Source organism: Balearica regulorum, chromosome 2 (assembly GCF_011004875.1).
Source record: "Balearica regulorum gibbericeps isolate bBalReg1 chromosome 2, bBalReg1.pri, whole genome shotgun sequence".
NCBI classification, from domain to species: Eukaryota; Metazoa; Chordata; class Aves; order Gruiformes; family Gruidae; genus Balearica; species Balearica regulorum.
The window spans coordinates 92548136-92573331 of record NC_046185.1 but is presented as its reverse complement, the minus strand read 5'-3'; the positions used below and the strand labels follow the sequence as shown (position 1 = coordinate 92573331).

Genomic DNA, 25196 nt, shown 5'->3' with positions numbered 1-25196 from the left:
GAGCTACTACTGCTTTCTTATCATCATAATCTTTGCTCTTATTTTAATAAGATTATTTTATTAATTAATAAAATGGTCTCTTAATTCTTAATGATAGCTGTAGTTCAAAAGACACCTTGATGTATACATTCTAGGCAATACAGCAGTCATTTAACATAGATGTGCTTTGTCTGCAAAGGAGGAAGTGAATATTGTACTTCAAATGCTGTAAAAATTCTGAAACCTGCTTAAAATTATCCCCTTGTGAACCAGTGATCCCTGGAGTGGACTCACTTAGACGCAGCCAACAGCAAGCTCAACAACAGTGTGAGTCTCCCAAACTCACTGACTACTTAACAGAGGAATATTCGAAATTATTTAAAATCTTGTTGATCCTCCAACTCAGCCCAACTCAACTGCTTCATTTGTGTTGGCCACTAAACTGGCTACCCTCAAAGGGCAAGAAGGTACTTAAGTACAAAGCTGAGCACTGGCTGAGGTTCCAGGTTCTGTTGGGAAAGGTATCCCTGGGAAAGAGGATGAAATCTAACAGCAGTCATAGGGGACTTCAGGAGAGCATGAAAGGGTTTTTAAAGCAGGAAGCAGAACCATCCCCTGCTAGAAAACTCTTTTCATGTGGTAATTCAGTGCTCATTTTGTAAATAGTCTCATTTTGCTAAGAAATGGATCCACTCCGCAACACACAGCAACTGCCTAACCATATATTTCTTCCCAGACATGCAAGAATTGATGAGCAAGTGTGAGCATGCAAATTATAACAGCTAAATCAAAGCAAAGGGACACACGTGGCTCACAGCAGCAAGAAATATAGCAGCAAGGAGGACACAAAAACAAGTGAGAAAATGTCAAAGCAAATAGTGATGTGGCAACACAAGAAGGCAACAGCAGATCTACAATGCACAAGGATATTTAAATTTAGGGACCTGAAGTCTGCAGTGGAGCTTGTGGTCTGATAACCATGGGTGTTTTAAGGCAGCAGTTGCACTTATTCTCCAGCTAAAGGAAAACCAGAATGCTATTAAGTGTTTTTCCTAGAATCTTACAATTCGAGAATTATCTTCTACAGGTCATGTGATCTGACATCATGCAATGCTGTCATATCAGCACACTACACCAGATGGCAGCTAATCCATAAAGTTAAGTTTGGTTTCACAGCAAAAATACATTCAGGTAACTTCAGATCATTTTATGGACATAATGACACAATATCAATGAAGTGGCATTATAATATTCTACATGAACATAAACCCTTTTGCTGAGTCATGATAGTTCTGCAATGGAGCAGTACTAGTGGCACAACTGTGACATAATAGCATGGAACACACATTTCAAAGATACAAGGATTATATACCATTTTTCCTTGATGAGAAGCTTTGAGATGAAATCTTTGGCCTGATCAGAAACACCTCGAAATTCCTCATCTTCAAAATCCCAGCTACAGGACAGGATATTGTTGAGAGTCTCATTGTCATCATCACCCAAAAAAGGAGATAATCCACTGAGGCTAAAGTAAAAGAAAAAATACATTCAATCCTCCTGTCTTTTCCCCTTCCTGTACATGATCTCCAATGTGCCACCTATGACTATTCTGTTACTCCTGGCCTAATTTGCAACATGTTATTGTCTAAGAAAGTCTCCAGACCTTTCCCATTCTCTCTTCTATTGGCATGTTTAAATAATCACCCTTCTTGCCTAACAAACCAAGCATTATGGTCTTTCATGGTAGGTCATATTTTCTAGACCTCTGACCACTCTTGCACATACCTACTGGGAAGTTACCAAGCAGTCTACATGATTTTGGAAGTGTGATGCTCAAAACCTCATGAGAAATGTGCAATGAAACAAAGAAGAAAAGTTCATGGTGATTGGAAAAGGTGAGAAATTACTGAATATGGAATTTGGAAAGAAGCCTATATTTTCTATTTTGGGTACAGATTTTGTCAACCTTCCAGTATAAGAACAAATTTGGATGACTGACACAGTTCAACCTAGAAATAGCTTACAAAGCAGAGACTGAATCCTACTTACAGCATATAAGCGATGACTCCTACACTCCACATGTCTGTAGGAAAGGAGACAAACTCATAATTCACAACTTCAGGAGCAAGAAATTCTGGAGTCCCAAAGTTAACTCGAAGTTTTTCCCTGGGTTTATATCTAGGAAATGGAAATATTAAAAGAGAACATAAATTATAGCTCTAATTAAAGTTGTACCATAAGTTGTTTAGCACTTACAGGGATTTCAGAAGCACACAGGAAATTCAGTAGGAACACAAGGACAGACAGAGTAAAAATAAATATACCCATAGATAGAATGAAGAATGTTTGCAAGCTTTATATCATACTTCAGGGCAAAACCCAACTGCTGTACAAAGGAAGACATTCAGATTTCAAGGACTCCCCAGAGCAGCTGTTATCATTCTTTTGGGACTTCTCCATATCATAGGTATGGAATTTTTAACCAGTAAATCCTTCACTGAGGTTATGGTACCTAATTAAACTAGAAAGCGATATAGCATGGGATATAATGTAACAGTCCTTGACGGTCTCTTACACTCTTTTGAAGAATCTCGTAACATCGGAGACGAGATCAGACAAGATGTACCACTAGTTTTGTCCATTCTGGCTGTTCCAATCTACTTACGTGCATGCTCAGTCAGAATGAGCCCTCCTTCAAGCTTTTACCTGAAGAAAGGCTTTAGAACAAATATTTTTACTCAGCTCCAAACATTCCTTATTAAAAGATATCCCTGGTTAAAAGAGCCACATTAAATTTGCCTGAAGAACAGTAGGAGAACATTATGTATCTAATATGTCATTGTAGACATGTAATACTTTTTTCATTGTTTCCTAATTCCTTCACGATTATTAGCAAGAACACATGCACATACCTTCTTGCCAATCCAAAATCAATAATTTTTATTTGATTTGCTGCTCGGTTCACACACAGGATATTCTCAGGCTGCCAAGAGAAACCAAAAAACACTTGAATGAGAAACAAGTATGAGAAACTGTGCTTTTAGCAAACTGTAGGTAGAAAAACACTAAAAATACAGCCACCATTTCATAAGCACCTTTTGCTTTCCTCCTTGCTCAGATTTCTCTGCATGGGTTCCCCCCCCACTATCAGACAGCAGTTAGGGTCATGTGTTCTGTGCCTCGCAACTGCTTTTTCTTCTCCTTGGCTTTTCAGTTTGACATAAGGCAGCAGTTCAGATAAAGAACTCAATAGGGGGAGGGGGACAGAGAATGCAGACTTCCAAAGAGGGGTTTCAGGATGCTGGGATTTTACACACCTTAATAAACTGACACCGATTTAAAAAAAAAAAAAAAACCAAAACAAACAAACAAACACCCCACCAAATTTGTTGGGCTTCGAAGTTTCTCTTGCAGCTTTAAGTTTCTGAGTTCACAAATGTTCTGGCAGTAACTGTCCAATTGAACACTGATATATTAAGCTAGTCACATCAACTTTATGCTTTTCTTAGATACTTTAGCAAAAGGTAGGATTCACAGGTTAAAACCCTCCGGATTTTCATAGGGCCAAATGCTGTTCTTCACTTCCCTGGCAGGAATCCATTAACTTCCTAGAATTACTCCAAATTCATACAGAAGGGACTGAGAACAGAATTTGGCCAATTGTCTTTGAAATGTAAATACCTAAAATAATACAGTCTCGTATTCACTGCCAGCAGTTTTATAGCTACTCCGTCATTGAGTAGCTCATTGAAACCTCTCTGAAACAAAACAGACCTCAACACTTAAAACATTAGTTAACCTTTGTCACCATTACTAATTCATTTTACATGTAGGACTTTTAAACACCATATGTCCATAGTTTCTGAGGTCCTGGATGATTACGGTCAGGATAATTTTCTTTCAATTTCAAGCTTTCTTCCCCAAACTCATTTGTTACTGACAGCAATATATGAACAAGCAAAACAAAAGGGAGAAGCCATAGCTGGCAAACACATGAAAAGAGGTATCTGGGAAGAATTTCTTGGATTGTACATGTATCTTTTTCTCAGCAGTTCATATTAAAACTGTGCCATCTCCAAGAACATAACTGATGTGTCCCAAAGAAACGTGCAAACTTCTGCTTGACAGGTTTCTGGGTAACTGGATGTTTACAGAGAAAGGGAAAAGTGAGACTGGTCATCGATTAGCAACTGAAGGAGGTCCCAACAAGCATCTGCTCATTTGCTTAACCACTGCAATAACATATACGCTAACAACATTAAAGATGTACTATATTAGCTCAGTTATTACAAGCCAAAAACAGCAGCCATAATAAAAATCTCACCAAAAGAGAAAACTGTCTTGTGCACTTTTTGTTTCTTTTTGCTTTGTTGCAAAGCTCAGGGATCACTAGAAAGCTTTATAGCCAGTCATAAAACTAAAGACATCATCCCGTTTTATTCCTGCACTAAACAGAGGTAAGAAACAAGTCTGTTATTTGATAAAAACTTGGGTTAAGGGAGAAAGAGCCAGCTCAAATGTACAATATAATGAAAAATACCTTTTCAACAGATGTTTTCTAAGGGGTGACAGTTAACCATTAACAGTCAACCAGATTAAGAATGTGCAATTGGTGGATTTGTTTTTAAAAAGAAGTGAAGGGACTTTTTGTGTATATAGTTGAATAGTTCAGAGAATTAAGCAAGTACGTGGCAGAGAATCTGCCACCCTTCTCTGGGCTTTCAGCTGCACTAGCAGCTATTGCCTAACTCAACATAGATGCACTGTATTTGTTATATCAGGCACTATTTTAATTTCTTTCATTTTAGCAAGTACATTTTAATGTATTTTCCCTTAAGCTGGCTATTTATTGATGCTTTTTCATGAACATGACAGTGTAGTGTAGTCCTCAGAAAGATGTGCAGGGTTTCCACTGATCCTGAATGACCCTTGAATTTAGTTCCACTCACTCATGCCTTGCTTTCAGCATGGTAAAAAATAGGCATAATTGCTACTCCATGGCTTATGTGCAAAACAGAGATCTTGTTTAGCTGAATTAAATAATATTTGAATAATATCTTGAGATCCAAATATCAAAATTGAAAATAGCAAGATATTTGTAGTGAGCTGCTGGCTTTCTGTAAAATCAGTCTGTGGAAAATTGCTATGAGGCAATGAGTGCTATGAGGCTTCATGACATATGACCACAATTCTCATCTAATTTACTTACTGTAGTAATTTAACTGATATCAATGTGGTTAAAGTAAATACACACTGGTCTAAGGAAAGCAGAATAAGGACCTTTGTTGTTTCTGCCATGAGAATCTGCTAAGCTATATGGCCTACCATTAAGAATAAGAATTTCCACAGCTGTCATTGCACAAAATCCTCTACCTTGAGATCCAGATGAAGAATGTACATTTGGTGCATGTACTGAATTCCCTCGCAGATATGTTTTACAAACAAGATAGTATCCATCTCCGTCAAATTGCAGTTTTCATCAATAATTCGGTCAAATAACTCTCCTCCTTCCACACTGATGAGAAAAAGACAATAAAGTGGTGACCAAGTCCAAATTAAATCCCATGCATTCACAGTGAAGTTCAGTAAGGTGGGTCTACAATATGAGCTTATATTCTGATCTGAACTTTCCAGGAACTGCGTTCTGATGCGTACTGGCCTGAACTTCTTCAAGGTGTGAGATTCCAGTCTCCCAACCATTGATAAGCACAGAAGTCTTGAAACCTGAACCTTATGCTGTCTCAAGTCATCATTTTGTACCAGTGAAATTAATGAAGTCACATGGAAAACCAAGACAACATGCTGGAGAATCTGCATTTAAATCCACGGTCTCATCCCTCAGAGTTTAAGAGGGATATGATCCAAAATTTCAATTTGAAGCTATCTAAAGTGAACAAAAATTACTTCTTAATTTCTCATCACATTTCAGAATTCCCACAGCTTACTCATTCATAGCTACACAGAAATTTACCTTTTGTGATATGCTAATTATGTAGACCAAATTCAGAGGACTATCTGAGGATGTCCAGAATAGCCAAAGTCACATAACTTTAAACCTTCTGCCATGCCTCTCAATGGTTTAGTTACACCCTTCTTGGCTTCCTTAAGACATCATCTGCTTAACTTGACTTTAAGGCAGCTATTTTGTGCCCAATAAGCCTGATAACCCAGGATAAAAAACAGGTTTATCCATTCAGGCACCCAGGATAATGATTAGGCACAATGCGTACAGCTGGCTCCTCTTCGGTGTAAGATGTCTTCTTGTTTGCCTTACAGAACTGGAGATATTCTGAGAGGTCTGTTTCTTAGCTGACACAAATTAAAAATTGAAATTAAAGAGAAGATATATAACATAGCTCTATCTTCAAATGGAGCAGTGGCTTTACAGTACCTGCAATGTGGCACATCACTGGAAAAAATGCATAAATGGCTGCATAGGAAAAATTTTCTCTTAAATTCCATTTTTATTGTTCCCGAGAACATCTTTCATATGTTCTTTCCACCTGTAAGAAGCTCTATGTCTAATTTCAGGAGAAAGTAAGAGAGAAATGGACAATTCTAGCAAAAGTGGTAAAGACAGAAAGGGAAAGAAAACAACACACTTACTATTCCATGACTAGTACAATGTCATTTTTTGATTCAAAGGCATCGTATAGCTGGATGAGGTTCACGTGATTCAGCTGGTTCATGACATTGATTTCATTCTTTACTTCATCCTGTAATAAGTCATGAGTATTGTTACAGAAGCCTTTTCTCTAAGAAAGCTACATGAAACAGGACATAGTTTGAACCAGACATCTACATTATCTTCATGTTTTCTCTCATGGGAACCAAACATAGGGTTTTCCTTTGACTGCTCCTGCAGTGGTAGGTGTCAAGGCTATAGGAGCTACTAGACTGAACTCAGAGCTAAAGTGGGGGACTGCTTCAGTAATAAGCTATTTGGGGGGGAAAGGAAGGGGAGAGCCCACATAGTCAAGTGGTGGGTTCATGGGGACGTAAAGAAAAGAGAGAAGCAGAATAAGACTTGGTTCAACAAATCAAGCTGTGTAAGAAAAGTCCAGGACAGTCCTCAAAACCTCCCTTTGCAGCTGGGAGAGAGAGAGACTGGTACCTCCATTAAGCCCAACTATTTTAGACGTACAGTTTAAGATGGGCTGAATCATTCTCTGGTGGTACCAGTCTTTCTTCGTTGACTATAAAGGGATTCTTGGTGATCAGCTTGACCGCAGCTTGACCTTAGCAACCCCAGTTAGCTGAGACAAATCCCACCCTTGAATGCCATTAATGACACCACTGGCACATAAAGGATGCTATGCATCTCTTTCCTGTGAAAGCAAGCCCCAGATGGCCATGAGGTTTGCAAAACAGGCCAGACTAATTCTTCTCTGAATTTATGTTGATATCAGGAGCTCAAATCATGCCTGTTCGCAGCAACCCTCAGGGTAACATCAAGTCATTGCAGAAAGGCTACAGTGTGCGTGGGAGGGAATATGCTATGTCACAGGCCTGACGTGTTTTTACCATTAAAGAAAATACTAATAGAATTAACAGCAGAAAGCAAAAAAAGGAAAGGCGAAGAAACACAAATTGCTGAAAAGAAAGTTGGAAAAATTAAGATTTAAAAAAAAAAGAGAAAACACAAAAAGAGGACTCTGATGAGTTACTAGAAGTTCTGGAGAAGGGAAGGAGGTGATTGGTGACAGCCAACATGGCTTCACTAAGGGCAAATTGTGCCTGACAAATTTGGTGGCCTTCTATGATGGGGTTACAGCGTTGGTGGATAAGGGAAGGGCAACTGACGTCATCTACCTGGACTTCTGCAACGCATTTGACACTGTCCCGCATGACATCCTTGTCTTTAAACTGGAGAGACATGGATTTGATGGATGGACCATGCAGTGGATAAGAAATTGGCTGGATGGTGGCACTCAAAGAGTTGTGATCAATGGCTCAATGTCCAAGTGGAGAAAGGTGACAAGTGGCGTTCCTCAAGGGTCGGTACTGGGACCGGCACTGTTCAACATCTTTGTCGGCTGAGTGCACCCTCAGCAAGTTTGCTGATGACACCAAGCTGTGTGGTGAGGTCGACATGCTGGAGGGAAGGGATGCCATCCAGAGGGACCTTGACAGGCTGGAGAGGTGGGCCTGTGCGAACTGCATGAAGTTCAACAAGGCCAAGTGCAAGGTCCTGCACGTGGGTCTGCGCAATCCCAAGCACGACTATAGGCTGGGCAAGGAATGGATTGAAAGCAGCCCCGAGGAGAAGGACTTGGGGGCCTCAGTACAGGAGCGACATCGACCTGTTGGAGTGAGTCCAGAGGAGGGCCATGAAGCTGATCAGAGGGCTGGAGCACCTCTCCTGTGAGGACAGGCTGAGAGTGTTGGGATTGTTCAGCCTGGAGAAAAGGTGGCTCCGGGGAGATCTAATTGCAGCTTACCAGTACCTGAAGGGGGCCTACAGGAAAGATGGTGAGGGACTGTTTATGAGGGAGTGTAGTGACAGGACAGGGGTAATGGGTTCAAGCTGAAGGAGGGTCGATTTAGATGAGATGTTAGAAAGAAATTCTTTACTGTGAGAGTGGTGAGGTGCTGGAACAGGTTGCCCAGAGAGGTTGTGGAGGCCCCATCCCTGGAAGTGTTTAAGACCAGGTTGGATGAGGCTTTGAGCAATGTGGTCTAGTGGAGGGTGTCCCTGCCCATGGCAGGGGGATTGGAACTAGATGATCTTTGAGGTCCCTTCCAACCCAAACTGTTCTATGATTCTATGATTCTATGAAACAGAACTAGAGCCAATGGTAATCTAGCAGGTCCTATGAGTGTGATGGCTTGTGAGCCACTTGGCCATGGTCTGAAGAACAGTGTGGGATCCACTGGAGAACAAAAGACTAATATCACACTCTACCAACCTTCTCTTTAGGACCTTTCGCTTTTATAATTTTGGCTGCTAGCTTGAGACCTGTTGCTTTCTCTTCACATTTGTGCACTTGACCAAAACGCCCTCTAGGAAAAAAAGGGAGAAAAAAATCATCCAGTGGTACAGGTCTTGGCCCAGAATGTAAACTAGGTTATAAACAACAGCAATTATCCTCCCCCCCTACTGGGTTCCATTTAAATTGCTCTATTGCTGCTGTTTTGTTATGTAGATTAGACTTGCTACTACTCATTTAGGCACACTAAAATCACACACTGTTCTAGCTGATATTATCCCACTTGTATGATTAACTGTAATCACCTCATAACATGCAATGCCTAATCCCGGGGAAGTCAACATACTGTAAGGATAATAACTCACTTATGTGCACAACCATCCCTCTCCATCTCATCATTCTCCTCCAAGGGAGGGTTGTGATTTCATGATGAAACAAAGCCTTACCCAAGACCATGCTGCCATCAAAAATGACAGTATCACACTCTCCTAATGTCACCATGAGAGATCAAGTAACCACATAGCCTCTCAGATTAGCCTGCTGATCTATCTGAAAGCATACACGTGTTTTCAGGGATGGGACCCATTGAGAGAAAGAAGGCTACGTGTCTGTACGTCCTGCTGGCTGCAATGTGAGGTACAGCGTTACAGCATCCTGGGAGCCCTATCATAAAGCCTGAGGGCAGCTGGCTGACCTAGAGCAATACCAAATACAAGCCAAGTCTGCTGGTGCCAAACCTTAAGCCAAAATTCACTCACATAGTAAAATCAGCCTCCTGTTTTCATCTCTCTCTAAAGCACTGTTAGAGCTTAGACTCTCATGACTTTGGCTCTAGTGAGGCATGTTGCTTCCATTCACCTCACCAGGGCTACGCTGTAAATTTGTTATCCATGTTGATTGGGTTCACCTGACTTACCCTCCCAGGATTTCATTCTTGCTGACATTATAATAACTGCTGATCCCCACCCTTTTGGCTGAGACAATCCGGTGATCAAATGGTGCTGGTGGAGTAGAACTATCATCTACAAAAGACAAAACAGACAGATAGCATATGAGTGGTCACATGCAGTGCTTGTCTAGCTCATATTTTAGTCCCTCTTTTCCCCAGATAAGCTCATTTAAGAACTGGATACACCTACTGTTAGTTTTATAGATAGGTCTTTCTCTGTTACTTAAGAAAGGGTTTATTCCAGGAGCTCTGGCTTAGAAAACAGGGTGTCGTTGGGGAGCTACACTACTACAATAAGGACTCCTTCATTAAGTTAGCATCTTATGCATAACAGTAGCAAGAGGCAAAGTGAAGACCACTCGACTAAACCAATGTAGCTTCATGCCCACAAAGGGCCTCAGCAATTTGTTTGGAAGGAATTCACCTTTTTCTCTGATTTTTGGGTTTTTTTTCCCCACAGGCACTGTTAATAGGTGACTGTGTACTGTAACTCTCCAGTGGGGTAGGAAGAGAGATGGAGCTCTCCTCTAGGCCCAACTAAAAGAGGCTATTTCCCAGCTTTTATTGTTCATAGTGAAGAATCCCCTTCTCTACTGACTGACACAACTTGTCATTCTCCACAGTGTGGTCATCACCTTTAAAGATCACATTTAGAGCTTGTGCACATGAGAGAGTTTCACCTCCCAGGCAGCACCTGGGATTTCCAGTATGGCTCAGGACCCAGTGTGGTAGGACACATGGTAACAGTCACGTGCTGCTCTGAAGAATTTCTGTCCTTAAAAAAAGAGGGCAGATAAAAGGTAAAGAGGGGCACAGAGAAAAGATGGGTTCCCAACATCACGCTGCAGCAGGTATGGAGTTCCAGCACAAATGCAGGTCTCTGGTGTTATTGTCCAGACCTCCACGTGCTGGACCATTCTGCCATTCTGATGTCAAAATCCTTGCTGGAGACCAGTCCTGCATGCCTAATTTCTGTTTGGATTTTTTTGCATTTTGTGACTTCAATTTCATACCCACGTTGTTTTTCATTTGATTGATATTCCCGAGAGTGACCTTTGGCTGACCAAGGTGACAAATACTTCTTCAACTGGTTGGGAGGGCTAGAGCCCCAGCATTTCAATATGAGCTCTCTGGTTTGGAATGCCGGCTCCCTTTTGTGTGAGGCTTGTTGAGCAATTTTAAAACTGTTCATTACTCCAGTGAAAATGATTAAAAACACAAACAAAAAGAACCCATGACAGCATGTAGCTGGCAGGAACACTTTGGTCATTAATGCAGCAGTAGATTGTCCTTATTCACAGTGAATGTCCATTTTTCCAGGACACCAGCTGTGTACCTAGATTTTTTTTTTGACAGTGTTAATAACTTACATGGTCAGGAAGTTAGTTCATGGTCAAGGAATTGTGAAAAGCTGGGGCTTCTGGAAGTTTGCCACCTACTTGGGATTCTGCAAAGTTTGAATTGCACGTCCTTAAGTATAGGCCTTTGCATGTCACCAAGACCCACAAAATGCCAAGAAAACCTGTACCCTAAAGGCAGAATTTGACTCTAACAACACAAACTCCAAGGGTTCCAGCATGTAAGTGACGGAAGAAAATGTCTTTCTGAAGCTCCCAGAATGTTACAAAACTTTGGGCAAGGAAGTGTTCTTTTAAAGAGGCCAGAGTGCCTCTTTAAAACTATGCCTAAGATTTAGCCTTCAAGATTTTCCCAGTGACGGACCCTCTATTTTTCTTTTCCTGCACACCAGAGGGGATTTCTCCCTATTCAAGAATGACCTCCCATTACAGATCAAAGATGCTCCAAGAGAGACACTGTAACCTTAATGTCATCCCTAACAATCTGCCAGAGCTCAGGACAGGTTATGGAGTATAAAGTTGTGGTACACTTTGTCCTGTTTCCTGCTACAAGAACCTAGCACAAACATTTAATAAATGTTTCCCTTTCCCACTCTCCCCCCATTCCCAAAGCAAATAAAGTCATCCTGAGTCCTATGCATGCACACGCACACACGTATATCTCCAAATCCTTCAGGCCATCCTCTCATGTGCCGTCATTGCATATACAGGGATAGGTACTGAAATTCTCAAGCTGGAGGTCTAACATTAGAAATCTCTGCTTCACCCCAGTAAGTACCGCTTCAGAGTTTGGTGCCTGAGCACCATTCACCTGACTGTTCAACAGCATCAGTCAGGCTTCCACACAAAAATCTGTATTTCTTTATTTTATAGGCTGCAGTTGTTCTCACTTCGGATTGCAATGGTACGAATATGAGCAAGATGGTTTTGCAGGCTACACCCAGAGCATTGCAGATTCTGTGTTAACTCATGTTCTCAGCACTTCCATGAGTCAATCAATTTTGCTATACATGATATAATTTCTCCCACCACTCTTATACTTAGGATTTTTAGCTCTTTTTTTAAAAACAAGAGGGAAAGAGGACAGTATTAGTGGAGTAGTTGTGGCAGAAGCAAATTAGTTGCAATTAATTTCTGCCAGAAAGCACGCCTCTAAGATGGAAGCAAACAGAACCGTGTTACTTCCCATCAGCTTAGGATGTGGCCCATGAACAACTGCTTCCCGTCAGAGCTGCCATGCACACCTTTTCCCCCTACTAATTACAATCATGAAATCATTCTGTTCTATGGATGTCTCTGATTGCCACTGGAATATCAGTGGAATCAAACACTTTGCCTTTAGGAATACTTCCTGTAAGAGCTTCTTTTAGTTTTACATATACCATCAGCACTTTCTGCATCTAGCCTGCTCTTTTTGTTGTCATCTTTGATTAGGTCTTCATCATTCACTCAATGTTTACTGCTACCACTATGCTCAAATTGGCAGGTCTGCTGAGTGACTGAACTATAATTTCCTGTACCTTTTTCGCAGCCTTTACACCTGCAAGGACAAAACATGGCATTAGAGCAGGGTACACTTAAAGCAGAGCAAATTTAGAAACATAGGTGAAAAATGCCTACACATATATTGCACTCAAATAACATTAGGGTATTTTGCTTCATGGTGTAAAATAAACCGGTTTAATAATCACTTTGAGAAATAAAAATGACCCCTAAGGTAATCACGACAGCAAAATATTTCTCTATTACTGAAATTCTGAGTTCTTCTACATTTAACATTTGCCTATCAATCTCACCTTTAAAGCAAGGGGAGAGCACTGGGATTTCACTCTGTTCATATAGGTTCCTGAGAGCTTAACCTGGTTTATCCCTGAAGGACTATATATCAATGCAGCAAAGAAAAAATTACAGTAAACAAATTTATCAGTTTAATTGGGCAAAGTTTCACAGTTTTACATTATCGCTTAAGTTACTACATTTTGCAGCAACTTAATTCTCAACTGGTACATGGCCTAATTTACCTTGCTTTGCTTATAGGTTATATGATGCTGCAGTATATAAACATAATAATGGGAGAATTCTCCTTAGAGACAAAGAATAGCCTAACATAATCCCCATGTTCCTAACCTATTTCCCAAGCAAACAACCAAAGCACGCTGATAGTACTGTGTATGGTAGATTGTTTGCCTGTCTTTTTTAAGGGTATAATTTCAGCTTAGAGCTCAGATTAGAGAGATAAATTCATTTTACACTTTTCTATTGGGCTGGATTTTCACCAATATTTATATTAACCAGCCACTTTGACCTGAACTACGCCTTTTTCTAGAGCACAGGTCTTTTAAGATGTGCAGCCTGAGCTTCAGACCTTACCTTCCCTCTGGTGCCTCTTGATCATGGCTTTGTCCTGCCTCATCTTCATTTTGGGAAGGAGCTGGTGGTTGCTTAACTTCTTTTGCACTCTTATCAGCATTTCCCTCCCCTTCATTCGCCTTCTCCTCTTGTCTTTCATTTCCACACACCTGATGTTCCTCTCTCCTCTCCCCATCTGCTGGGGACTCACTCTCTTTCTCCTGCCTAGTTACCCTTTGACAAGCATCATCCACACCATCTTCTTCCTGCTGCTTTTCTGTAGCGAAGGATTTCTGAACAGAGCTTCTCCTGTATTTGTAGTAATTTTCAAGAGCCAAACTTTCTCCTTTCTCCTCTGGCCCTTCAGTATGAAATTTGGCAGGATTCATTTGAAGCAGAACAGAACTCTCCCTCTCGGCATTTTCTTTGTTGAGCTTATCAACTTCTTCCTGAGAGCAGGACTGGCTCTTCTGGATGGCCCCCTCTGTAAGTAAACAGATTACCAAGGAACCTGTCAGTAACTCTCTGGTAGTCAGTAACAATATTAAAGTAGGGCTGCACACTTAGCATAACTTCTCTTGCATTTTGAACTAGGCACTTGCTTTCCTCTCCCACTTACAAGGTCAGAGTAAATAAATGTCTCTTAAACAAGAGCAGACTGCTTCTTTAAAATGGGGATATCATGGGTCACAAACTCTTCCTTTCAGACACAGCACTGGAAAATGGTTTTCTCATTCAAACTTATTGTCAGCCAAGTCAAAGTTAATAACCACCTCATGCAAAGCCCTTTTTTGAGCAGTTTGCCGCCATGTGCTCAGGCACGTGAAAAGTAGGTTGATGTGGCTTCGACAATCCTCATTCATGCTGGTGAGCAGACATGTAACCCAACCAATTTCACTGGAGCTGCTCAGGAGAGTATCTGTGCAGTTGTATCCTTGGGAACTAGAAACTGATACGACAAAAATAAATATGCTAACCTGTTGAATCTGGTGGTTTCTTCTCTTTTGTTCCCGTCTCATTCAAATGTGACTTTTCTTCGATGGCCTGTGGAGAAGGCAATTGATGTATTAGTCCGTATCTACAATGTTTATGTTGCATTGTTCCTCATGAAATTGCAGCCTGATTTTTTTTGGTCAAATCCAAGTACTCTGTGTTCTAAGTCATGTTTTTCCTATAAATGTTGGTCCTTATTTTAATCACTACCAAGCTGATCAGATTGGTACCAGTATAAAGCAAGAGAAATGATCTCAGTTGTAATCAACATCAGTGTTGGCATAAATACAGCCCAAAAAAGATCAGGATGGAGCCTCGGGGACTGAAAGAAAAAAAACATCCAGAAATGAGCTGTTGCTCTGCACTAGCTTTTGCTGTTAAAAACTAGGTTAGTTAAACCAAAGCTAGTAATATTTAATATTCTAGTAAAATGTTCAGTAACAGTCTTACTGACAGATTTCAAAAAGGTTTTTGCTGTTAATCAACATCTAGTAACAGCATTTTTAATGATCCAATAATTCATTACAGCCTGACCGAAACAGTTACCAGGAATTGGAGCATATAAACCTTAAGGTCAGCTTTGTAGCTTTCTCTTATCTACATTTTGCAATGTTACAGTGACATCTAGAGGTGCTTTACACCAAGCCAGGTCCTCATAAAAACTGCTATTACTGTTACCTTTATGGTTATTTACTCAAATTGATATGCCATTTGCTAAGTGTGTTTTTCCATCGGCCACTCCTAGGCTTGTAGTAGGACAGTGACCACAGTAAATCATGGTGTCTGCTGTTGCTCGGTGCTCCTTTTCCACCTGCCTTCCTGCTCTCACAGTACTACAAAACTGGCACTATCATTATTAGTAATAGATCCACAGGGTGTGAAAAATGCAGATATCTCCAAACATTTCCCAGAAAGACTACTTTGGTAGTCTTTGAGCTACCAGCTGAAGCAGTGTAATACATATTTCAACAAAATATACAGGGCCAGGCACTTCATTTTGAGTGTCTTAATCATGCAAGGAGTCCCACTGCTTATTTTTATTGTACTCTGGGCATGAATCAGTCCCATTAGTAAACATTTGTCTGGTAAGCCCGGGTAAAGCATTTTTTATGCTTTATTTTTTCAGTTTTAATTTCATCAGGCTATATAGAAAATAGGCATGAAATTAAAGCAATGCATAGCCGCTATAAACACTGAGTTCAACAGAATAAATACTCCATGAGAAGCAAAAAAGAGTTGAGAAAAACTGGATGAAACTGCATGAAAGGATTTCAAGCAGGCCTTGTTCAGAAAATCTTGATCTGCAAGGGACAAAGAAACCATAATATCGGCATAAGAACTGAGATCGACAACTATTTGGGATGTAGTTGGTCCCAGAAAGTTGCAAGCTACAAAATGAAAAAGGCCTAAATACAACTAGGTAAGTACCCTTGAAATATAAATTGAAGCTTTATTCACGCAGAACTTAAATATAAATTTCATGATCCCAGATGGATCACAGCGAATCAACCAGTGCTCACTCTGGTTTTTTAACGGTGAAAAGCACTAAAAGAAGTAGGGAAAAGCCTCGGACTTATTCATTCTGCAATGTGACCGCAATTAGTAATGCAATTGGATTCCTGTAAGTATGTCAACCTCACCATACCGCTGAGGACATCAGCTCTGATCAAATACAGTCAGCTGAACAAATAACTAGAGAAACAGCCTCCAACCTCTTTGATGCATGGGGCCAGATTTCACTTCTGCATTCAGAATTAATTGCAGGCACACAACGCTTCCTACTAAATATTGCTGTAGTTTGCAGGTGTGAAATACAGAAGCCAGCTTTTGAAAATCCGTCTGGTGGAACACTGGATGATGCTGAATATCTGAAACTGTCAGGATGTTACATAAATTACTATGGTGTTTATTCAAGCATCATTTCTGATCTCTTTTATATTTAAACAGCAGATGAGGAGCTCATACTAATTTAAATGAGGAAAAAAAAAAGAACACAAATGAAACATTTACTGGTATCCTTCAGAATCAATAAATGCAGCTATTTGCAATAAATATAGAGTCAGTAGCGCACTAGAATCAGATATACAAATGTAAGGAGTAGATATTGGACTCTTTGTAGACACACGAGTAGTCTTTACACAAGCATCCCAATTTTCTCTCTGTTTTGCTATTTGTAGCAAGGTATGACTCCAACATGTCAAATCTTGACCCGGCAATAAAAACACAAACTTCTGCTCATTATTACTTCCCTGTAAAGGGTGGGATTGTGCCAGGTTCTGTGAAGCTGACAGAAGTCAACATGTCCCTCCCGGCCAGCTGCACGCCACGGGAGGCACAAAGACCTCCCTGCAGTCTCCCTGTGATGCCCAAGCCCAGGCAGTTGAGCCAGCTGCTCCAAGAGAGCCCACAGACCGTGAGCACCCAGGGCCAGCAAGCTCTTCTGAAAATCTCATCCGAAAGGTGTGGTGGTTTGCTAATGTATCTGTCCCTTCGTAACACTCCTCTTCCTTCAGTCTGTTAGCAGTGCTTTCTTAAGGGGCTTTTTAACTTAATCTCTAATGGGATTTTATTTATTTATGTGTTATTCTTCCTGAACTGTGGTGACATGTGACTTTTTCCAGCCTGCATTTTCTAAAACTATTAGAATCAACAGTTCATAGCAGAAATTATGCCTCCACCTTATTTTTTGCCCCTTTCTTTAATGACTTGAATATGCACAATGAGGTTAATGGCATTACAGTCATTTTCCCTATTCGTATAAGCCAAAAGCTTTCAATGAAGTTTTCATTTTAATTCCAATAAAGGTTAAATATGAAAGGTTGCATTGTGACCCTGCAAAATATACCAAAACAAAAAGGTGTCCTAGCTGGCTTGTGTACCTACACAAGTTGCTATTGTGTCTTCAAAAATACATTTTCCAGACTTAAACATATTCTTTCATACAGAGTATTGCTAGACCCTAAGTTACAGAGACAGAATAAAAGCCCACATGATGATAACAGAATAATGCAAGATACTCCAGAGGCTAAAACGTCAGTATAGACCAAAGGAAACAAAAAACCCCACCTTTGGAAATTATTTAAATTGACTTTAGAAGCCTGCAGAAATTAAGCAATAAGCAGTTATACATCTAAATACAATATATTTTAACAGAAATTTCAAATGCAGTGAGAAATTAATGTTTTTATAGACATCTGACTCCCTTTTAATGAGCTGTATTTAGTTAAATTCCTTCTTTATACTGTAGCTGTCCTACCCTTGGAATGTTTTCCAAGCTAACTTTCAATTTTTTTTTATTCACCTAATAAAACTTTGATTTTTTTTTCCTACTGCAAAAATGTTTGTAATGAATGGCCTCACGAAGCAGCCTCAATCTTTTCGTTAGAGGTTCTTTATCACCACATCACTTTTCATTTGATGGCAAGACATTATTCTCAACTTCAATCAGCCAACACCGAGACACGAAACTTTGCATATGCCTAAACCACATTTCTTTCTCGGTGTCTCTTTCTCATGTTCTTAAGATACTTTTCAGAGCTTTATTACAGCAAGATATCCTGGTTTTGCGTAAGACCCGATCACCATCCATTTATCAACATGATTAAGTTAGTTGAGCTCTGTGATGAATTAATTTCACTAACAGCCAGAAAAAAGCCATGGGCTTTGTTGCTTGAGCACAGTACAGTGGATGCTCCCAGTATCTCCACATCAGTACGTAGGAGAACTCATTGCATACAGTAGAGACCTTGGGGCAACGGCATGCGTGGTGATGCCTCCTGTGCTAACCCCCAAAGCTGGAATCCATCCTCTCCTTCCCTTCTGTGTTCTTCTTCAATACACACCCTTTTTTTCCACCCAGCAATGTACAATATTCAGTGAATGTATTTTTGATACAAACTCATAAATGATACAAAACGTAGAGATGGAAATTCTGCTTTTACCGGCAGGCGAAGATCTTCTTCCATGTCGTTATTTTTTGCTACACTACACAAACTACTGGCACCTTCAGGCAAAGATTTTGACTCTTCCATGATCAATATAGAGCTCCTTGAAATAGATAAACAAATCTTTCTTCTGTATAAACCAAACTCAAGCCACAAATATATTTCAATATCACACACAAAAGTAACCTCTGAGCCATGAGAATAGTGATTCCCTCACTAGGAAATACAAGAGAACTTCTATGTGACCTGCTGCCTTGAAAATACATTGGTAATGAGGTAACATCCTCTGCATGAAGACACATACTAAATACTGAAAAATCCCTTGAAATAACACCATCCTCGATGAGAAGCTGACGATCAGTGAAGCCAAAGCCTTGCCCATTCCTCACTTCAGCTTTCCAACTTCCCACCTGTTGCAGTGCAGAAGCAGTGGCTGTCCTGTTCAAATGGATGCTTCCTCCTGACAGGCCATTCTTCTCAAAACAGGGAATCTTACTCTGAAGAGTAGAAGAGGCTTTCATGCAACCAGGCTCCTGACGGAGCCCATAGCCTCAAGTGTGCCATCTGCTATGGTGAAGACACAGCGATTTGCACTAACGGTAACAGGTTGATTTTAAACATCTTTACTTTTGCCTTTAGGTCTAGTCACTGTCATTTAACAGAGTCAACATCAGGCATAAGAGCTTTGGAAGTAGATTTCTTAAGTTGAATTTATTGGTATAATTTTAATGTGTCTGGAATACATGGAGGCCTGTAATAACGACCAACAAATCTGAGGCTACTAATCCATCTCCTAAGACCAGAGCATTCAGCATTACCTGGCTTTGACACATATCCTTTCACTTCGTCTGGGAAATCAAATCAACCTGTTGCTATTACTTTCGGGTTTCTCACCTGAACAAATCAGGGGCAACGTCAGGCCAGCACAACCACTGGACAATCTGTCTGCTTATCTTACCAACATATTAGATAGTCTCACATTTACCCCTTCTTTATACTGCTCAATGCCCTTACATGTGTGATGACCTACAGGGTCCCATGTGCTTCACAGGTGCATGCATGCCTTATATGCATCTGTGCCAGATCTGCAAAACTTTCTAAGTGATACTCTCCACATTTTCTCTTTTACCATTAAATGGCTCATCCTCTAAAGTGGGCTCCACTATTGTCACAGTGTGAGAAAGGAGGAAAAAAATCTAGCTTGAAAGCCAAATCAGTGGCAGATCTTTTTAGCTGCAGGCATAAACCACTCATCTGTCAAACTACTCAGGCAATTTTTTGCTACAGCATCAGTTAAGTAGCCTCATTGTTAAGAGAGTATTTCTCAGCTCTAGTAATTTGAGCTGAGTGTACAATTATATGAATGATAAGTATCTTCAGACTTCTTGAACCGCCCTTCCTAAAACTGCTTTTGGGAAATCACACTGTTGGGAGATTTCCAAAGGGTTATGAACTTCAGAAATCATCCCCTACAGCTTTGATGACTCACTTTGAATTGGATTCCAGAAACGCAGGTTTCCTAATAATGCACTTCATTTAACAAGAAGGGGTTTTGGGTCGAGGGGAAGACCTGGGTCTCTTTATTTCCCCTTTATAAACAGACCTCCTCCTGCGGTGCCTCACCGTGCAGGCAGCAACCAGCAAATGGAATGTGGTGGGACTCCTCCCAGGCTCTGCTGGGGCTGCTGCCCAGCCAGCCATCACCGCTCCTCCTCACTGGTGCACATGTGCACAAAACCCAGGGTGATGCCAGGATGGCACCAAGTTAATTGCATTCCAGAGCAGGTACCCTTGTCATCAAAAGCCAGTGTGGTGGAGACCCTGCATTTAGTTGCAATGGCACTCTCCTAGCACAGGAGGTATTCAACCATGGGGCCCTTACTACTGGCAGATGGATCTGACTCCTGATAGGGGCTGAGAGGAGTCCTCACCTGAAAAGTGGCTAAATGGCTAGGATCTCTGATGATAAAAGGTGGATTTTAGATGACTGGAGGAGGTGAAGACCTCTTGTCTGAGCAAATCCCTCCTACCACTGTCTCACCTCTTTGAGGAACCTGCTGCTTTTATAGGACTGCTCTCGGATGACCTGCCTTGTCTTGTTCTCTTGCACTCAGCAATTATCTCTTCATCTTCATCATGAGATCTCTCTAGTTTTGCAAAGGAATTGTAATGGATTCCTAAAACAGTTGCTGTAACACGCAGGTGTTAATGTCATGCCCATAAGCCATCTGAGGTGGCATGCAGGTATTTACAAATCAGCTGTGCCTGCTTTGATTCCACACGTTCCTCAGAGTTATAGAGAGAGCAAAACCACAACAGCGCCCAGGGCAGGATCCTACCCAGGAAACATTGTAGAGCAGACAGCAATTTCAGAGGCTACATGAAAGCAAAATTAAAAAGCATTCTGAATTGGAAGGGCATGAAAAACCTCCTATGGCTGTCAGTAAGGGAGAAAATGGATCAAAACAAGAAGAAAATGTCTTGTCTGGAGAAAACATATGGGTTTTATAGACAAAGTCAGAGAGAGAAGTATAACTACTGTATTATAGCTCACTCAAAAACTGAAATATCTCTACCAAGATCATATTTAGGTAAAGGGGTCTGTCCTGAGGGGAAGAAGAGCATTCCTGAGTATAACGGCAGGTGAAAGCACTGACTGTCCCCAAGCAGCGGACAACCCATCTGCTGAGATTCTGCAGAAAGCCTCTGCCCTCAAAACCACTGAGGACAGCAGAAACTCTTGCAGACAGATGAAAAAAAAAGAAAATGAAACAATTCCTTCCTATTTGGCTGGAATATGAAAAGAATCACAGAACATGGCCAATCTGGAGAGATTTTAAATAATGCATAAGGGACTCATTAGTATTTGTAGGCAAAATGAAGAAATCAGAACAGTTATAGACTGAGGCTGAATGGACTTTAAACACACGTGGCAAACAGCAGTTTCATTGCAGTCTCCTACTAAAGCAGCCAGTGAGTTGCAATTGCTGTGTGATACCTGCACGGGAGAGACAGAAGGTTCAAACAGAAAACACAGCTCCTGCTGCTGGGGTGTTTTTAGTGTGGGAAACAGCCTCAAACTGCTCATAGTTATTAGTCCTGTGGCAAAGCCTGTAGAAATGGCAGGAGACTGAAGTTACAGCAACCTGCAGGAAACTGCAGAAAGGTCCAACGCTGCTTTACAATGGCAACAAAAGGGACTTTCTGACTCCCTAAGTGAGTATTCACAGGTTAATAGTACAGAATCTCTAAACTGTTTAATTTGGAGGAAATAAGTGAGGTATTATTTTACTCTCTTTCTTGATAAGTGGAAGGAATAGGACTGAAAAATGGAGTTACAGAGTCATTTTGCAACAGGATTATCACGGACTACTTAAAAAGGTGAATTTGAGGAAAACCTCAAGACTTTTAAAGACCCTTACTGTAGAACTGCTGATTTCCCTGGGTGGTAGTAGTAAGAAAATAACTTAAAACGACAAGTAATACATACTACTCCTCTCAGCCATGTGGTGATAGGGTCACGCTGCACTCGGTGGAAAACAGCTTGGAGACGTTTGGCAGCACTGACAAAGCATGAAGTGTCTGCAGGCTACACAATATTATAACTCCAACCCAAACCAGAAATAAACTAACCTCCTGTACGAGGCAGTGGAGGTATTTCAGGATGGCAGTAAAAGGCAGGAAAGTAGAAATTTAGCTTCAGAGGAGAGTGATCCCTGTATTTCACAGAGCACAAAAAGTCCCTGTGGAGCCTGTGATCTGGAAACTGTTCCAGCTCCTGCTGACGCCAGGAGAGAGATTACACTCCCCACCTGCTTATCACCCCCTCTTTACCTCTCTCTCATTCCCCCTCTTCCCTCCTCATTGTTCTGCCTTTTCCACTGCTCCCTACTTAATATGGTTCTGTAAAACAAGTCAGTTAGGAAAAATTAAAAAACAACCCTACAATTAATAAAGCAAAGAGCAGCACCTCTCTAAAGAGGGAGGGATGGGAAGGCAGGCAATTAAGCAGTATGTAAACATAATCTGCCTTATCCAGATGTATCCATAGACACCTATTGCATCACCTACTAGTAATCAGGAATGATTGGATTATTTTGCAGAATCAGGCTGGGGACAGCCAAGTATCTGTCAGGCAGCTCAGCCATTAGAACTAAGAGGTGGCATTTTCTCATAGGTGGGGCAGAGTGGATGACAAATAGGCACATCATCCAAAATATCTGACCATCTCCAGCAGTGCACAAAAGCAGGTACTGTCCTTCCAAATTACCTGTAGCGAATGGATCACCTTGCTCACAGCTGTAAGGAAACAGAGTAAGACTGTGTATGTCTAAAATGATTGCAGGATTGCTCAGTGTTGCCATATGGAGTTCACCTAGGATAAAGGAGATGTTGGCCTGGTGGCCAGCATTTCTGCAGGGTCAGCATTGTTCAAAATTGTCATCATGCAGGGAAGAGACAGTGATAAGGGTCGTGTTAACAGAAGCAAGGACTGATTTCTGCATAATCAGGTAGGTTCATTGCTATGCCACTAGGTATCAGTGATTCATTTTAGGTGTAAAACTCTGCAAGGGTGAGACCCCCTGTTTCTCTATTCCTTTGCTTTTCTTTTTGCTTTTGTCACAACAGCTTAAAACCTCACTTGCAAATCCAGTTTGAATATGTGGCAGGCAGAGGCACAAGCAACCAACTTCGCAGTGTCTCATGGACCAGTCTTTTCACTGACTTGCTCAGAGATGCTGTTCCGACCCCCTCAGGCAGAGGAGAGTCTTCCCTGAACGCTGATAAATACTGGTTCCTACTAAACTAACAGGCAAGCTCTGCAGTCTCTGGTGAAGGATATCATACCATGTTCTATTATTCTTAATGCAGGGCTGAATTCAAGTCTGTTTTTACTTAAACTCAAGATGACTAAGTGTTTACTAAAGCCAGCTGTTGTTCACAGAATAGCTTGATAATTTTATGATGGTTCTTTACTAATAAATCAAATGCACAGAGAGGAAGGTAATGACAAGCTAACATATGTATGCTATCTCATAAAACAAACAAAATATTAACAACGTAATAATATCACCATCGTGATTCCAGACATGCTCGTGCTGCCTTTCCTAAGCCGTCATGCTAGACAAGCTCCTACCAAGTCCACTCAACATCACTGAGAGTCTGCCTAAACAAAAATGAATCAGTGAGGGGATTACAAATGGAGCTGCTGTTGGAAAAAGAGATTCCGTTCACCCCTCTCCTCTTTGGGTCTCTGTCAGTAGGCTGCCTCTGTTTCCATCATGTTCAAGCCCCCTACCCTCCACTTCCAGGCCCTTCATAGCTCTGAACTCTCCACCGGACACCTGCATCTCTGCCATCCCAGCTCCCCTCTGGCCAGCCGGGAGCACGACCTCTTCCTCTGACCTGTCCCTTCCACTACACCCACCGGCTCCCACAACCTCACCAGTAAAGCCCACATTGTCTCCTCCTTCCTCTTACCCTGCATTTCTAGCACAGAGAGCCTCGCACCTACTTGGGACCCCAGGAGTGGCCAGTTCATTAATATCCCAGGCCTGATTCAGATTATATTTATAAATAGTTTAGATTAACTTGTAATATCACTGAGACAGGTAGAGCTCTTACCACAAACTGCAGTTCATAGAATCATAGAATCGTTTTTGTTGGAAAAGATTTTAAAGATCATCAAGTCCAACTGTTAACCTAGCACTGCCAAGTCCACCACTAAACCATGTCCCTAAGCACCACATCTACCGGTCTTAAATACCTCCAGGGATGGTGACTCAACCACTTCCCTGGGCAGCCTGTTCCAGGGCTTAACAACCCTTTTGGTGAAGAATTTGTTTCCTAATACCCAATCTAAACCTCCCCTGGTGCCACTTGAGGCCATTTCCTCTTGTCCTATTGCTTGCTACTTGGGAGAAGAGACCAACACTCACCTGGCTACAACCTCCTTTCAGGTTGTAGAGAGCGATAAGATCTCCCCTCAGCCTCCTTTTCTCACAGCATTATAGAGATGACCTGTGGGTCTCACTACGATGGGGGTTTTACAACAGATGTTTTGGAAAGTAAAAGAAGCTTTAAACTCAGATGCTCAAAATAAGCAATATTTTCTCATTGAAGTACTGGCACAAAAGAAGTTTCTCTTTTGTTAAAACTCCTTTATTGAAACCAGTTCAACCTGATGTTCAAGAAGGGCCTGTAAAAACCACTTTTGTTGTCAGCTTCCTTTGGCAGGGCAGCAACTTTTCCCTTCAGTTAATGATGCTCTGGAAACAGGGCTGCACATTTGATATCCTTACATAATGGCAGATCAGCCAGTTCAGCTGACAGAGCTTTACAAGATGCTCCTCTGCTGCTTCCTACGATGGCTCAAATGCTTCTTGTCTACCTGAGAAGTGGGGCTGCCTAAGAGTAACCAAGCTGAAAAGCACCTGGTTTGCTGACCAGACCGGCCTGGCTAATATTGGGTGCTTCTTTTTTTCAAGAAATGCCATTTCAAATAATACCTTCACACAATGTTTTTCCTGCTCAGCAACTTTAGAAAAACAAACTGCAAAATTACTCTTTAAATGTATCAAAAAGTAAAGGCTGTGTGTGACTTTTTTGGGGGAAAAAAAAAAGAGGAAAAGAATATGAAAGGCAACCTTTTTGGTTCACTGTAGGTTAATTAAATATCAACACACTTTTTGTC

General features: G+C 41.1%; 1 protein-coding gene across 1 annotated transcript in view; it reads right to left on the bottom strand.

Moving 5' to 3' along the window:
• MYLK4 (myosin light chain kinase family member 4) overlaps window positions 1-25196 on the bottom strand; it is an 83963-nt gene that overhangs the window by 8168 nt on the left and 50599 nt on the right. The window contains exons 3-13 of the mRNA XM_075744920.1: window positions 14543-14609; window positions 13587-14049; window positions 12737-12756; window positions 9826-9931; window positions 8889-8982; window positions 6586-6695; window positions 5353-5494; window positions 2892-2962; window positions 2029-2157; window positions 1352-1504; window positions 924-996 (exon numbers count right to left, since the gene is read on the bottom strand). Coding sequence (XP_075601035.1) covers window positions 924-996; window positions 1352-1504; window positions 2029-2157; window positions 2892-2962; window positions 5353-5494; window positions 6586-6695; window positions 8889-8982; window positions 9826-9931; window positions 12737-12756; window positions 13587-14049; window positions 14543-14609 — 1428 coding nt within the window. The remainder of the gene's footprint in view (window positions 1-923; window positions 997-1351; window positions 1505-2028; window positions 2158-2891; window positions 2963-5352; window positions 5495-6585; window positions 6696-8888; window positions 8983-9825; window positions 9932-12736; window positions 12757-13586; window positions 14050-14542; window positions 14610-25196) is intronic.